General features: G+C 40.9%; 1 protein-coding gene across 1 annotated transcript; it reads left to right on the top strand.

Annotated features, from left to right (window-relative positions):
* The first annotated feature begins 8270 nt into the window (after window positions 1-8270).
* Window positions 8271-16962, top strand: Gja10 (gap junction protein alpha 10). The gene is made up of 2 exons (XM_021650821.2): window positions 8271-9707; window positions 16924-16962. Exons 1-2 carry the CDS (start codon window positions 8271-8273, stop codon window positions 16960-16962), a joined length of 1476 nt encoding a protein of 491 aa, XP_021506496.2.
* Window positions 16963-17234: the final 272 nt, after the last annotated feature.

Genomic DNA, 17234 nt, shown 5'->3' with positions numbered 1-17234 from the left:
AAATGGCTTGGTTTTATAGGAAAAGAGAAGCGGGGGGGATGGCTGTTCTTAGCAGTCAACTTGACTACATCTGGAGATAATTACAATCCAGAAATGGAGGGCAGATCTGTGAGAGATTATTTTTACTTGGTTTGAAATGGGTGAATCCACTTCTAGTCTGAGCCTTTGACATGGGAAGACACAGGCCTTTGGTCTAGGTCTTGAGGTGGAAGACACACCTTTAATCTGGACCACAGCTTCTGCTGGAAGCCTATATAAAGACATGGAAGAAGGAAGCTTTCTCTTGTTGCTTTGCAAGCACAGCCATTCCTTCACTGGCATGGGAGCTTGCTTTTTTGGGATTCCAGCATATACTGAAGACCAGCAAGACATCCAGCCTTGTGGACTGAGCAATTATTGAATGTTTGGACTTTTTATTCACAGCCAACCACTGTTGAATTAGCTGGACTTCCGACTGCAGACTGTAGCTGATCTCTCTCTATCATCTATCTGTCTATCTATCTATCTAATATGTATGTGTATATATAATATATTTATAGAATATGTAGACAGATTATATAGATATAGATTAATCTATATATGAATATGTATATTATTTATATATACTTATATATATCTATAGAGATATATATAAATACATAGATAGATGAAGATAGATAGATAGATAGATAGATAGATAGATAGATAGATAGATAGATAGATTCTATAAACCCTGTTACTTTAAAGAACCCTGATTAAACAAAAGCGCTGGAGAGGCTTATGATGGGGGTGGGGGTGGGGTAGAAGTACTGAAAGAGGTACTTCCTGAGAACCTGTGGCCAGCATCTGCTTTGATATGGTAAATGAACACCTCAGCTAGCCTTTGTCCCGGATTCCTTTGAGAGTTAACAGTGCTGCTATGCCCTTTAATGTGACAGTTAGATGATGCACTCTTATAACATGACTAGTAAAAGATGCTGTGGATTGTGAATAAGAGAAGGTAGTCTCTGGTTTTCTGCAAGTTATTTGACCTCTCTGGAATTCTAGTTTTCTTCTAAAATCAGACGTGGGTTCTGAGGATACTATTAGCTTTCCAGTTCTGTCTCTAAAGAGACAAGTATTTCTTTGACCCATAGTCTAGTGGGCTTTCACTAGAATGCTGTGTAATACAGGCACGGCTCCCCTCTGAAATGAAAGTGTTTATTCTGCTATAGAGATATTTCTTATTTTAGCATGGCATAGTTTGCAAGAACGCTTTAGGTTTGATTGTTACTCCATTCTCCTTTGCTCACATTTGATGTGGCTAGATTCACCCCAGGCTATTTATGAAACTGGACATGACTTATTGAACTGTGAGTGCCGATTTTCAGAGCAATCAATGGACTACAGAAATGTACCCGACTCAAATCAAATTATTCACAAACAAAAAGAGGAAAACTAGTATTTGTTTTATTTATTTTGTTTCCAAATGAGATCTACCAAAAGGTGTCCAAGCATAGTATCAACTAAACAAGTACTACAAGAAAATTGCAAATTGACAAAAGGACAGTTTTAATTGGGGGATGGGAGTGGCAATTAGGTTAGGCTACATTGATCAAAATTGCTGTGTTTATTTTGAATTAGAGCCACCTGACCACAGCCTTTATAGCAGTAGCAGCAGCAGCAGCAGCAGCAGCAGCAGCAGCAGCACAGCATCTGTTCTGTTAAACAGCCAACATGGTGCAACTTGAAGGCTCTGCAAACTCAACTGGAAGTTTCCGGTCTAACTATTAGGTAAGTGATAAATGCACAGGTTGTGCTGATTATGAGAAATGTGTAAGAAATCCCACTTGGGTTAGAAAGAGAAGATCTAAAACCAAATGCTGGCAAGGGTTGATAGCTTCTTAAACTGGAGATGCTATGTCAGCATTTGTTAATAAAACAAAGGCTACTGAAACATGGTTTAAGGGTCTGCAGTCAGTTAACTGTAGTCAGTAGAAAGTTCTTTTTAGGAAGCTTAAAACAACTTTTGTACACGACCTTTTTTATTTATGCTGGTATCAGTTCACTGTTATTTCTTAGAAACTTCAGAAAATTTTTCTTTGTTTGCTATTTAAAAACAATTTCTACATTTTTATATAAACAGTGGCAAAAATAAGCATATTTTTGGGTGTCAAAATAGAGACTAAAAATAAAAATCAAACAGAATATTTTAAGCATTTTTAGAATTTTATGCAAACTACCTTAACTCTTTAAGATAGGATCAAGCTTAAGAAATGATCAAACTTAAATGAATGAATTATAGGTATTTGGGCTAGAGAGATGGCTCCACCATTAAAGGCTAGGCTCACAACCATAAGTATAAGAGACATGAGTATTTAAATTTTCCCTTTTTTATACTCTTATTTTACATTTTAAATAACGCACAAATATATATAGTAAAATATAAAAGTGCCATTATTATTTTTTCCAAATTTTGTGAGGTAGACTAAGTACTGAGGTCCACCCCTGAAAGCCTAATACTTGGGCAGTTAAGGCAGGACGATTTGTTTCTTTGAGGTAGGCCCGGATTGCATAGTGAGACCCTCTCTCAAAGATCCTCAAATTATGAGAAACATCTGTTGCTTTCTTAAATCTTGTGCTGCATAGTGTCAGGTCAACTTGACACAAGCTGGGGTCGTCTAAAAGGAGGGAACCTCAATTAAGAAAGTGCCCCAACAGCCGACAGTGGTGGTTCATGCCTTTAATTCCATCACTCTGGAGGCAGATGCAGGTGGCTCTCTGTGAGCTTGAGGCCAGCCTGGTCTACAGAGTGAGTTCCAGGACAGGCAAGGTTACACAGAAACTCTCTGTCTCGAAAAACCAACAAAGAAAAAGAAAAAGGCAGGCCTGTAAGGTATTTTCTTAATTAGTGAGTGATGGGGGAGGGCCCAGCTCATTGTGGGTGTGGATATCCCTGGGCTGGTGGTCCGAGGTTCTAGAAGAAAGCAGGCTGAGCAAGCCATGGCAAGAAAGCCATAAGCAGCACTCCTCCATGGCCTCTGCATCAGCTTCTGCCTCCAGGTTCTTGCTGTTTGAGATCCTGTCCTGATTTCTTTCAATGATGGGCAGTGATGTGAAAGTGTAAACTAAACAAGCCCTTTCTTCCTCAACTTGCTTTTTTGTCATAGTGTTTCACTAAATCAATAGAAACCCTAAGACAAGTCTATTTAAAATTTCTTCATTCATACATATAAAAAACAGGTAAACTTTACATAAATGTTATTATATAAAATCAATCATGTTGTTTATTTTAAAAAAAGGTTTTGTTTTGTTTTTTTTTTTTTTTGTATGAGTGTTTTGCTTGGATGTATGTCTATGCACCATTTCCATGCTTGGTGCCTGAAGTGGTCAGAAGAGGGAGTTGGATCTCTTGGAACTGGAGTTATGAAGTGTTGAAACCTACTACCATGTAGATGCTGGGAATCATAAGCATGAAGCCACCTTTCCAGCCCCAACCTTATTTTCTTAGAAATCTGTTGTCCCTTTCTTTTCTTTTCTTTTCTTTTTTTTTCTTTTATTTATTTACTCATTTATTTTTACCTGTTTCTGCCTCTTCATTCTTCCTTCTGAAACTCCCTCTGTCCTTCTCATCTCACACTTGAGGTAGCCTGTAGCCTGTATCGATATTCCCGGATTTCCTTCCCATGCACACACACACACACACCGATATTTGTGTATATACCTACATACATATATTGTTGCTGCTGCTGCTGCTGTTTGAGACAGGGTCTTGTATAGGCCAGGTTTGTCCTGAACTCTCTGTGTAGCTAAGGATGACATTGAACATCTGATCTTCTTGCCTTTACTTCCCATGTCATGGGATTACAGGTGTACTCACAGGTGTTTTATGTAGTGGTGCTGGGGTTTGAGCGCAGAACTTCATATGTGCTAGGCAAGTGCTCTACCGACTGAGCCAAGGTCCCAGCTAAAACATTCATTTGCATTTTAATGCTCTTTAAGAGAGAGAGTCTCAAGCCCAAGGTGGCCTCAGACTTAGTCTTCCTGCCTCTCAGGCTTCGTGTTTTTTGTTGTTTTGTTTTGTTTTGTTGAGGAACAGTCTCAATATTTTTGCCAGGTGACCTCACACTCTTGATTTCAGAGGCATCTGCCTCTGCTTCTCTAGTAGCTGAGACTAGAGGAATAGCACTATGCCCAGTTATTACTGTAAGACCTTTATCACCTACTCTTTTACATTTCATTTTTCTTTTTGTTTTTTTGAGACAGGGTTTCTCTGTGTGGCCTGGCTATCTTGGAACTCTGGCCTCAAACTCAAGAGATCTACTTGCCTCTGCCTCTTGAGTGCTAGAATTAAAGGCATTCTCCACTATGTCTGGCTTACATTTAATATTTAATTTAATCTGAGATGTATTTTGTGTTTGTAAATAATTATAAAAAATTGTAAAAACCATATTTTCTCCTGTAACTTTTCTGGTTCATATTCATCTTGTCTTTTCGGTCTTGGTCCACCTTGTATGTTGTAAGAGTCCTTAGTGATCAGTTACTGTGAAGGACATACATCATGATTGTTGACTTTGTGGCTTCTGAAAATATTATTGCATAGATGAATTTTAAACTTAAAATTATGTTATTGTCTAATTTAACTTAATTATATTTCTTTTTCCCCCTATGTTTTTCATATCTGGATGCTTTCCACATATTAGAAATCTAGCTAGTCCTGTGTCAAATTGACACACAAACCAGAATTATCTGAGGGGAGGAAATCTCAATTGAGAAAATGCTTCCATAGGATCTGGCTATAAGGCATTTTCTTAGTGATTGATGGGTAAGGGTCCAGCCCATTGTGTGCAGTGCCATCCCCAGGCTGGTGGTCCTGGGTTCTATTAAAAAGCAGGCTAAGCAAGCCATGAAAAGCAAGCCAGTAAGCAGCAGCAGCAGCACTCCATGGTCTTTGCATCAACTCCTGCCTTTAGGTTCCAGCCCAGCTTGAGTTCCTGTCCTGACTTTTTCCAATCATGGCTTATTATCTGCAAGTGAACAAACCTCCCAACTTGCTTTTTGGTAACGGAGTTTTTGTCACAACGATAGAAACCTAAGACAGTTACTAAGTATTTTAACCTTATTGAACCTTGAAAAGCATTATTTTTCCAGGATAAACAAAGAAACTTGTGTATGACCCTTATGCCTTGATTCTTTCTGTTATGCCCAGATTGCAGAGACTCCAAAGAGGCTGACCATGTATGCAAGAACAAAGAGCCTTTATTATAGGCTTAAGCTCAGACTCCCCCCATCCAGAGCAGTGGATTAGGAAGGCAACCCCGTGTAGCTGCAAAGCTGAGTTTTTATTATGGTTTGAGCAAGGAACAGGACTTTCCAACTTTGGCAATTACATGATTGGTTCTCATTTAGCAGAAGCAAGCTTGTCATAAGCTGATTGGTTGGTGCTGATCTAGGGGGTAGGGGAGACTTCATAGAGTGTTCAAGTAACAAGGTGTGCCCAGGTAACAAAAAGTGCTAACAAAAAGTGTCCAAGTGACAATATCATTTTGACTAACTAAGCAAAAGTTTCTAATTAACCTTTAATTTGATTGGTCAAGTGCTTGGAGACTTTTCAAGGCCATTACTAGATTATTATTTCTGATTTTCAGAGAGGTTATTGAGTTATTGTATCTCGTTTCCATGGACTATACTTTCATGTTCTAAGAAATAGAAACGTGATCTAAGGAACTGTAGGGACATTACCAGGAAACAGAAACTCAGGCCTAAGTATCTTATGAAGCCTTCATGGCAGCTCAGCTTCTGCCGTGCAGCTGCTTGGGCCTTTCACTTTCCTAGACCCCAAGCTTCCTAGAGAACTAGTTTATATTAACTTGTTCAAGTTTGCAAGAATTCCACAAAGACATCAGGTGGGCATGGCGGCTCATGCCATTAATCCTAGCACTTGGGAAGTAGAGGCAAGAAGATCTCTGTGATTTGGAGACCAGCCTGGTATATGAAGCAAATTCCAGGACATCTGGAGATATACAGAGAAATCCTGTCTTGAGAACCAAAAAAAGAATTCCAGAAAGACATGACTTTCTAGATGTGTCTCAGGGGCCCTGTTTCTGTGTCTACCTAAACATTAACATTCTCCTGACCGAAACAATTTCCAAGGATTTACTTGGCTGACTTCTTTTTATATGTGCTTTATCTTACAGCCATGAGTGGTGTATGAGAGCCTACTTTGCTTTCCCTTTTGATAGTTAATACAGTGAAAGACTCAAGGGAACAAACTGATAACCTCTGTGTTGAGAGATCCAGATACTATAGAGGGTCTCTACTTGCTGGGGTGCACCATTCCAGGAAGTGAGACAGAAAACACAAACATCACAAAATTCTTCTAGGCCAAATACCAAATAAATGTGGAAACTCAGGAAAGAAAAAAAGTAAGTGGGAGCTGCCTGCTTAGAGAAAGGCTCTAGATGATTTGAGTCTTATTTAAGACGTGAGATAAAGGGCTTCTCAAATGAGTGGAAAAATAAGCAAGACTGTGGCATGCATTGCACAGTTATAGAAACTAATGGGTATCCCAGAGTGAAAGGGAACTACATGGGAGAGAAAAGGATAAGAAGTAAATTGAGAGGGCTGAAGAGATGGCTCAGAGGTTAAGAGCACTGGCTGCTCTTCCTGAGGTCCTGAGTTCAATTCCCAGCAACCACAGGGTGGCTCACAACCATCTATAATGAGATCTGGTGCTCTGTTCTGTCATGCACGTGTACATGCAGATAAAGCTTTCATATACATACATAAATAAATATATTTTTTAAAAAAGAAGTAAATTGAGTCATACACAAGTTGCTCTGTTGATTCTGGAAAAATAATGCTTTTCAAGGTTCAATAAGGCTAAAATACTTAGTAACTGTCTTAGGTTTCTGTCGTTGTGACAAAAACACCGTTACCAAAAAGCAAGTTGGGGAGGTTTGTTCCGCTTACACTTGCAGATAATAAGCCATGATTGGAAAAAGTCAGGACAGGAACTCAAGCAGGGCTGGAACCTCAAGTGTTTTGCTCAAAAACTGATATTCCTTGGAAATTTTCAGTTTCTTTAAGTATGAAGTAAGAGTTATATTGACTTAAACAAAGAAGAAGAGTTATATTGACTTAAACAAAGAATATGTGATATTTATGAATGTTGTGGGTTATTAATATTTATTATTGGTTTATCTTTTAGTTAATCAGTGGTTATTTGTAAGCCAGCTATATACACAAATCACCATATGGAGACTAGGATTTATTTAATTATCCTAAAACACAATGCTGGGCAATAGTTACTCCATCTTAACCTCCAAGCTTACATAGCTTCTTACCATTCAGATTTTACCCATTGTACTTGCTTTTAGTCATAGCTTGGGTCCAGTTCATCTTTCCTCCTGGTTCCAAGTCCTGTCCTACAGATCTCCACTCTCCTCTTTCTCCCCTCACTTCCTTCTCCTCCCCTCCAGATCAGGATGTCCCACCCTATTCTCACTATTGCTCAGCACTGGCTTGATGTTTTCTTGACAACACAGAGAACAAATGGTGGCATGTTTACACAAACTTGAGACAGGTGATGCTTAGGATAAGCATCACAATGCCATGTCTGGATTGAAACCAGAGAGTGGGGTAGAGAAATCAGCATTTGAATGAGCAAGGGTAAATTGTACATTCCAAAAGAACACTGTACCAACATATGACCAAACACCCTTGTGAGTTGTAACCTGTTGGAGGTACCCTTCTGAGGTTGCGGTTCTTGCTTGGACTGGATAGCCATTCTGAACTCCTGTTAAAGGCAGGCTTCCCTCCCCTCAGCAGGGCCTCCTGCTCTCTGCCTGACTTCATCTGGAGAGTGTCTTTAGACGCTGTCTCCCCTAATCACATTTGATATATGGCCTCTGACACAGTCCCTGCTACCTCTTCGCTCCCTTCACCTATATGTCAATTAGGTACTGTGTTTCATTCATATGATAGGAACATGCTGTATAACGCAAATCAAGCATCCTTGAAGTGCCTAGTTCCAACCAATTATGTCCACCCATTCTTGGAGCTCCCTCTCCACTCCCCAAGGAGTATATAGCCTTTGTTCTCTGGAATTAAAGTTGAATTAGTTATCAGCTGGTTCCCGGGGTGTGTGATCCCTGTACCCACTGGCCATTCCAGACTCACTTCTCATCTCCTGCCCCTCCTGACTTTGTGGGCTGCTGGGAGGCAGCCCCCAGGCAGTAGGAAAACCATCACCTCCCTCAGTTTTATTAACCTCCTTGTTTTCTGTATATTTCAGACGTGAATTTCTAACCATGGGAGATTGGAATCTATTGGGTGGCATCCTAGAGGAAGTTCACTCCCACTCAACTATAGTGGGGAAAATCTGGCTGACCATCCTCTTCATCTTCCGGATGCTGGTGCTTGGTGTTGCTGCAGAGGATGTCTGGGATGATGAACAGTCCTCTTTTGCCTGCAACACCCAGCAGCCGGGTTGTAACAATATCTGTTATGATGAGGCTTTCCCTATCTCTCTGATCAGATTCTGGGTTTTGCAGATCATCTTTGTGTCTTCCCCTTCTTTGGTGTACATGGGCCATGCACTTTACAGACTCAGAGAGTTTGAGAAGCAGAGGCAGAAGAAGAGGTCACACCTCAGAGCCCACATGGAGAACTCAGAACTTGACTTGGAGGAGCAACAAAGGGTAGAGAGGGAGCTGAGGAGACTCGAGGAGCAGAAGAAGATTCATAAAGTCCCTCTGAAAGGATGTCTGCTGCGTACTTATGTCCTACACATCTTGACCAGATCTATGCTAGAGGTAGGGTTCATGATAGGCCAATATATCCTCTATGGGTTTCAAATGCACCCCCTTTACAAATGCACCCAACCCCCTTGCCCCAATGCAGTGGACTGCTTTGTATCCAGGCCCACAGAGAAGACCATTTTCATGCTCTTTATGCTCAGCATTGCCGCCATCTCCCTGTTACTCAACATCCTGGAAATATTTCATCTTGGCATCAGGAAAATCATGAGGGCACTTGATGGCGAATCCAGCAGTGGGAACACTGAAAATGAAACAGGCCCTCCATTACACCCAACAAACTACTCAGGGGCCCGGCAGTGTGTGGTTTGTTCTTTACCCGAAAGGATCTCGCTACTTCAAGCTAACAATAAACAACAGATCATCCGAGTCAATATACCGAGGTCTAAAAGCATGTGGCAAATCCCACACTCCAGGCAACTTGAGGCAGATGGTTCCTGTAGCAGAAGAGACTGGGCTGAGAAAGTTGAAAACAGTGGACAGCTCCATGTTCACAGCCCGTGTCCCCACGATGGCAGCGCCAAAATTCAGCACCCAGGACAGCAACCATGCCATTCCCTTTCTGGCCCCAAGAATGTGATGTCTCAGGCCTGGTTAGGTACAACAACAGCTTCTCAGCACTGCCCATCTTCTGCATTAGAAACCTGGGAGCGATCCCAGGGCCCAGAAGCTTCTGGAAAACCTCTCACAGACCGTCAAAGTCGCTTCCAAGGCAGTGATGGCAGTGCAAGAGAGAGTGGGGTTTGGACAGACAGACTAGGTCCAGGTAGTCGCAAGGCTAGCTTTCTCTCGAGGCTATTGTCAGAAAAGGGACAACAGCACAGTGACTCAAGTAGCTCACGGTCTCTGAATAGCTCCTGCTTGGATTTTCCGCATGGGGAAAACAGCCCCTCACCTCTGCCATCAACCACTGGGCACAGAGCATCAATGGTAAGTAAAGGCAGCCATGTTGATCCACCTCCTCACTCTTCCCCTTTCATCCATCAGGGGATATATGTATAGTGTTTTAAAGAGAAGTGACTTAATTAGAAATTAATTTATGGAAAAGCAAATTCATTCATTATATTCAGTTAAACTCATTCAATTAATATTTTAATAAATAATTGAATAATAACTGAATTAAATTGTAATAAATAATTCAATAATAAATAATTAATAATTTATTTGATTATCAAAATAAATGTATAGAAAAATTACACTACGGTGCTGGACAGATGGCTGCAGTTAAGAGTATTGATTGCTCTTCCAAAGGAGCCAGGTTCAAATACCACCACCCACATGGCAGCTCACAACTGTCTGTAACTCCAACATCTGACCCTTTCACATAAACATGCATGCAGGCAAAACACCAGTGCATATAAGTAAAATAAAAATAAAAAAATTTTAAAAAGAAAAATTACACTAATGATTACAAGTGATGATTATGGCTAAAGTACCATCTCTTCCATTAAAAGTCTTAAAGTATAGTTTTTAAAGTGAGGCAGGTGAAAGTGCAGTGCTGGTGAAAGGTGCAGTGACAATGGGGCCAGCGGGCTGAGGAGGAAGCAGTGATTCTAAAACTGCTGGTTGGGGACTCTTCATGGGTGAACTTACTTTGAACTGAACCTTGGAAGATGTTTTAGCACATGGAAAAGCAGTCCATGTGCTCCTGTCAGAAGAGCATTGAAACCTGCAGTATTGATACTGCCCTCATGAAAGACAAGTTTCCCTGGGGAATTGGATGCGGAACAATCCATATTCTCCTGAATGTATCTGTGTGTTCCTATCAAGCAGCAGTGACCAGCAGCGGCAGTCAGCCACCATATCAGACTTTACAAACTAATGTCTTTCCTTGAGTTAACACTGGCTAGGTTCTATAAAATATCAGCTAATTAAGCAGTTACAAAAAAGCATGTGTATATGCATGCATGTAAAGTGTGTGTGTGTGCATGTTGGTGGACTTCTGGGCAGATGGCTGTGCTGGTAAAACACCCACAGAGTTCCAACACTCAATACCCACCTAAAAAGCTGGAATGGCACAATGCGTTTGTAATCCAGCTCTGGGGAGGTGGAGACAGGAGGCTCTTTGGTGTTTGCTGGCCAGCTAGTCCTGCCAAATCAGAGAGCTCTAGTTTTAGGGAGAGAACCTGCCTCAAAAAATAAGGTGGAGAGTGATATCCTCTGCAAACCATCACACTATCACATACACACTCACACACACACGCTCACACACAGACACAGAGAAAGCTCTCTGTCTGTCAAAGTGTAGAGGACAACTCAGAGTAGATATTATCTGCCAGCTTGAGTTGCTCTCGTCTAACTAAGGAGGCCATGCTCTACTCATTTAACACCTCTGGAAGTAAAGGCCATACACAGATATTTGGTGATATATTTAGAATAAAACCAGCATTGCACTGGTTTAATTTTGTTCTCTGGAAATCCACTGTGAGAATAATATTTCCCTGGTCATCATAAAGAACAGTGAATATCTACTTTGGTGTCTTTGTAATTCAGAAACAAAGGGTGACACTTGTTTTAACAACTGTTTGGAACAGTCTTGGTTTGCTTTTGTTTCCATTAAAATGAAACTCTCAACCCCGAGTTGAGCTCTCTTTGTTGAACTCACATCCATGTTTCTTTTTTGTTTCACTCTTTGTGCTAACAAATGCATCTTTCTAACCCAGTTCAACTTCCTTCGTATTTACAGTTATTCTCTCCGTATACTAAACCAGACTGGACTAGGACTCTCCTATGTAGACTTAAGCTTCTCTCAGGCCAACACTCACTTCTTGTTGGTGGCTATGCTTAGGATCAGTGTATGTGTTTCTTGAAACTCTACGTCAAATTAGAACAGGGGTCTTAGTTCTGACCATGGATTACAGACATCTGGGAGCTTTAATGACTTCAAGCTCATCACTTCTTGGCCTTTGGGCTAAGATCAAGTGAAGACTTCACACTTGGGACTCATGCAGTTCTGATTGAAAAAGAGTCCCTGTGAGTGGGGCATAGACATTAGTATTTGTGTGTGTGTGCCCACGTGTGCATGTGTGTAGCCTTGGCTGTTCTGGACTCACTTTGTAGGCCAGGCTGGCCTCAGACTCACAGAGATCCTTCTGCCTCTGCCTCTGCTTCTCCAAGTGCTGGTATTACAGATGTGCGCCTCTGCATCTGGCTACACATCAGTGTTTTTAAGATTCCTGTGGTAAGTGCAATGTGCAGCTCAGGCTCAAATCACTGCTTTGGAGTAATTTTGTCACTGAGTCCCTCTTCTCATCTGCATGGGGAAGTTGGCAAGACAACTTTGGTCACCTCTCTTGCACCTCCTCACATCTGAGACGTGTTTAGCAGATGCTTTTCACCCTTCAGCTTATCACCTGGAGGAGAGCAGCAAATCTCAGAGGGCTAGAGGACAGATGAACGGGCAGGCCATGTCTTTATCTTTCCTGCATGGGCTTCATTGTATTCATATACAAAAAATAGCTCCAAATAGCTTGAGCCAAGGAAATGCACTGCCAACCTCTTTATAAACACAGGATGCAGGATGAGAACACAGCTTAATGGTAGAGCACTTGCCTGGCAGGCACCAGGCTCTGTAACACTACCACCAAGATCCCCATAAAGGACACAGAAGTCCAAACAGGCATTGTATTTGTCAGTTTCCATTACTGGGATGAAATACCTTGGAGAGGCTCACTTTACAATTCCATTTAGCTCACAGTTATGGGTGTTCAAAGCCCAGCCCAGCACTGGCTCAGCTGGTGAAGGTGCTCCACCTGTGTCACATCCTGATGTAGGGGATGTTTAAGGAACCATCCTTTCCTGAAACAAAAGCGAAACAAGCTGGGAACCATAACCTCTTACAAGGGCTTCCCAACAAAAAAAAAAGTCTAGAACCAGATAGATTCACTGCTAGGTTTCACTAGACTGGATAAGGACACAACAAAGATAAACCAATTTCCCTGATGAACATAGGTGTAAACATTCTCAATAAAATATTTTCAAATAAACAGGACATGTTAAGATCATAAGCCAGATGGTGGTAGTGTATGCTTTTAATCCCAGCATTCAAGAGGCAGAGGCAGTCAGATCTCTGAGTTCAAGGCTAGCCTGGTTTATAGAGCAAGTTATAGGACAACCAGGATGACACAGAGAAACCCTGTCTTGAAAACAGTAACCCTCCCCTGCCAAAACAAAACAAAACAAAAACCATACACTTTGACCAAGTTGGTTTCATTCTAGATACAAGGTTGGTTCAATATATGCAAACTGAGTGTAATTTAGCAGAAAAGTAACTTAAAAGCGGAAACCACATCATTATTTCAGTGATTCAGAAAGAGCCTTCAACAAAGTTCAGCTTTCATGATAAAAATAAATAAGTAAATAAAAACAAAATGAAACAAAAAACAAAGCCTCATAGAAACTAGAAATAAAAAGAACATACTCTAATATAATAAAGGCAATATATGCTAAACCCATAGCTAAGTGTAGTGATTTGAATGAGAATGGCTCCTATATATTTGAATACTTAGCCACCAGTTGGTGGAACTGATTGGGAAGGATTAGGGAGAGGTGTGGTTTTGTTGGAGGATGTGTCAGTAAGGACAGGCTTGAGGTTTAAAAAAAAGACAAAACCTATAGCCATTCCCAGCATCTCTTTCTCTCTGCTTTGTGGTTATGTCTCTATATGTGAGCTCTTGACTACTGCTCTAGCACCATGCCTGCCTGCCTGCCTGCTGCCATGCGCTCAGCCATGATGCTTATAGATACTAGTCCTCTGAAACTGTGAGTCCCAAATTAAATTCTTTCTCTTAGTCATGGTGTTTTATCACACAACAGAAAAGTAACTAAGACGCCAAGATTACACTAACTAGGGAAAAACTGAATTTTCTCTAAAATCTGGCATGAAAAAAACTCTTGTTGAACATAGTGCCCAATGTCTTAGCTAGAGAAATAAGACAGGGAAGTAAAAGAAGTACATGGAGGAGGGGAAGAAGTTAAATTATTTCTATTTGCAGACGGCATGATCCTATATCTAAGACTCTATAGACTCCACCAAAAAAAAATTCCCCAAAAATAATAAAATAAAAAACCTCTTTGGCTTGAGAAACACTGTCAGCAAAGTAGTAGGATACAAAATCAACATACAAAAGCCAGTAGCTTTTCTATAGACCAATAATGCATTTGCTGGGAAAGAAATAAGAGAGGAAATTGCACACATAATAGCTTTAGAGAAAGCAAAAATTTGGGGAACAAACCTAACCAAGAAAGATCCTTATAGGACAAACTTTAGGCATTGAAGAAAAAATGAGAGACACACAAGAAGATAGAAAGATCTCCCATATTCATAGGTAAGCAAAATCAATAACAGAAAATGGTTATGTTTCCGAATGCAATCTCTCTCTCTCTCTCTCTCTCTCTCTCTCTCTCTCTCTCTGTATATATATATATATATATATATATATATATATATATATATATACACATACATACATACATATAGTCAAGGCAACCCATCAAAATTCCACTGGCATTCTTCACAGAATTGGTGAAAACACCTAACATTCATTCGGAAGCACAGAAGGCCTAAATAGCTGAGTCAGTCCTCAGCAGAGAGCATTGTGAGGTGTCACAACACCAGGTTATATTATGGAGCAGGCGCCTGCACAAAAACACAAGTCTAGCCGCACACTCACAGCTACCTCATTTTTGAAAAAACTATCAAATATACACCGGAGAAAGACAACCTCCTTTTTAAATGGGTTTACATATGCAGAACAATGAAAGTGGAGCCAGATCTTACAGAAAAATCAGTTCGATGGGTCAAAGACCTTAATCAAAAACCCAAACTTTAAAACTGTTGGGGAAGATATAGACAAATTCTTTAAAATGTAATCAGAGACAAGGATTTCCTGAGGGGCTTTAACAGTGCAGGGAACAACTCCTAAGAACCCATTGATGGTGGTTATGTGAATTAAGAAGCTTCTAATGAGCAAAGCAAACAACAGAGGAGCAAAAATCCTGGAAAATGGATGACAAGTTCTACACAACAGACAGGGAATTGATATAAAGGTGTATAAACAATGACACAAATTAAACACACAAAAACCATCCAATCAACAAACAAATACACTGAACAGACAGTTCTCAAAAGAAATACAAATGTCCAGAAAACACTTGAAGGGTTCAGCACCCTTAGCTGGGAGGGAAATGAAAACTGAAACTGCTGAGTTCCCATCTCACCCTGGCTGGTCCTGATGGAGCAAACCAATGACAGCAAGTGCTGACGAGGATGCAGAGAAAGAAGAATTCTCCTGAGTTGTTGCTGGGAGTGTAAAGGTGTGCAGAGGCTGTGGAAATCATGGAGCTTCTTCAAAAATTGGAAAATGTAGTTACTGTATGAGCTGGATATGCTGTTATTGGGTCATATGGCATATTTTGAGCTAACATACCACAGAGATACAGGACCGTGGCTATAGATTTTCTATTCACAACAGCAAGGAAATGAAATCAGTCTTAATGTCCATCACAAATCAATGAATATGTAATATGTGATCTATATACATAATGATATAAAGAAAAATGAAATCATGACATTTTCAGGAAAACAAGTGCAACCGGGACTCATGATGTGAAATAAACTCAGAAAGCTAAATGCTACATTTTTCCCTCACATGAAGACCCTAGGTTTAAATTTACATATATGTGAATATATGTGCATATTTATATATGTGTTTGCAGGTCACGGAACTAGAAAGTCTCATGAAAGAAAAGGGAGAATTCATAAAGGGAAGTGGGGATAGACACCAGGAGAGCAGAAGAGGGCTCACTAGTTGGAGAGAGGGAACCATCTAAAATCGGGCAGGTGCAGCAAACAGGAACAAAGCATAGTGCCACATTCAGGCCACGATGCCACGACAAAACCAAATTCTATGCTAACCTAAAACAGGTTAGTTAAAAATAAACACAATAATATATACAGCAATAATAATGATAATAACTCTGAAGCATTGTTCCCCACCTGAAACTGGAGTTACAGATGATTCTTATAGGTGTGAGCCACCGACATGGGTGCTGGGAACGGAATTCTGGTCCTCTGCAAGAGCAGCAAGTGCTCTTAAGCACACTGAGCCATCTCTCCAGCCCTAAATGGAACATTCTATATTTGAATTTCTTTCTGTATAAACTGAAGATTTTGGCACCAGATGTGTAAACTGAGGACATAACCCCTCCCATGTATGGTTGAAGGGAAGGTTTTTATTATAGATATGAGGGAGAGCACAGCCAGAGGCATCTAGAACAGTTTGGAGTAGAGGGAGAAAGTCTAAGGAACATGGCCAGGAGACTGGGCTAGACCATGAGAGGAAAGAGGAAGGGGAGGAAGAGAGGGATGAGGAGGGGGAGGAAGAGAGAGGGGAAGAAGAAAAGGAGGAGGAGGAGGAGGAGGAGGAGGAGGAGGAGGAGGAAGAGGAAGAGGAAGAAGAAGAAGAAGAAGAAGAAGAAGAAGAAGAAGAAGAAGAAGAAGAAGAAGAAGAAGAAGAAGAAGAGTACAGGCAAATTAGACTATGAGTGAGGGCCAAGAGAAAGGAGGCCAAGAAGAGAAGACAAATGAGAGAGGGGACCAAGAAAGCACATAGCTGAAATGGTGGGATGAAAAGGGAATGAGAAACTGGAGAAGGGAAAGCCATGAGCTGAAGAAGTTTAGGGTAGGGGTGGGTTGAGAAAAGCCACAGGTATTTGTGCTACCAAGGAAGCCTGGAAGCCAGCATGAGTTTTGGTATGCCAATAGGCACCACAGTCATTTGTCCTGAGTTTCTTTTGGATCTGACGCTTTCCCTGCAAAGATCTAGCTAATTGAAGAATAGTTATAATGGGATTTAAGAAAAACCTTTGTTTTAGGTCTTGGATTTGGACAGACAACAGTGGGAAGAAGAGAAAGGAGGGGTAGTTGCAGTTAGGATTTAGATCTTTCTTGCGAAGATAAGTAGACAGAGTCATTTCAATGACACACATCTGGGGAACCATTTTCATGACACACACCCTGGGAACCATACAGAGCTTCCCCGTGCAGCAGGCTTTGGATCTCTGTTGTTTATGACAGAGTTCTCCAAGCATATGAGCAGAACTGATTTCACAAGCCTTCTGAGTCTCTTTTTGAAATCTCTTTCAGAATATGCTTCTAGAACTTTCATCTATTATGAAAAAATAACGCACCAAGAGCAGTTGCCACCCTCAGGACAAGAGCTATGCATTTGTCGCCTCAAACAGGAAGAACTCCACATTGTCTGTCAGGGTGTATGTTTGGATCTGGAGTGTCTTCCATGGCCCAGGTTAAAGGTCCCAGAGTTGCCCCTTACAGGTCCTGAAGCCTTTAGGAAGTGCCAGCGAGAACTCTGAGATGTGTCCTTGACAGAGATGTCAGACTGCGGCCTCTTCTCCTGTCTTCTTTTCTTTTCTTATTTTTTGAGATAGGATCTGTCC

This window comes from Meriones unguiculatus, chromosome 20 (assembly GCF_030254825.1).
Source record: "Meriones unguiculatus strain TT.TT164.6M chromosome 20, Bangor_MerUng_6.1, whole genome shotgun sequence".
NCBI classification, from domain to species: Eukaryota; Metazoa; Chordata; class Mammalia; order Rodentia; family Muridae; genus Meriones; species Meriones unguiculatus.
The sequence above is the reverse complement of the archived record's forward strand: the minus strand, read 5'-3'. Positions and strand labels throughout refer to the sequence as shown.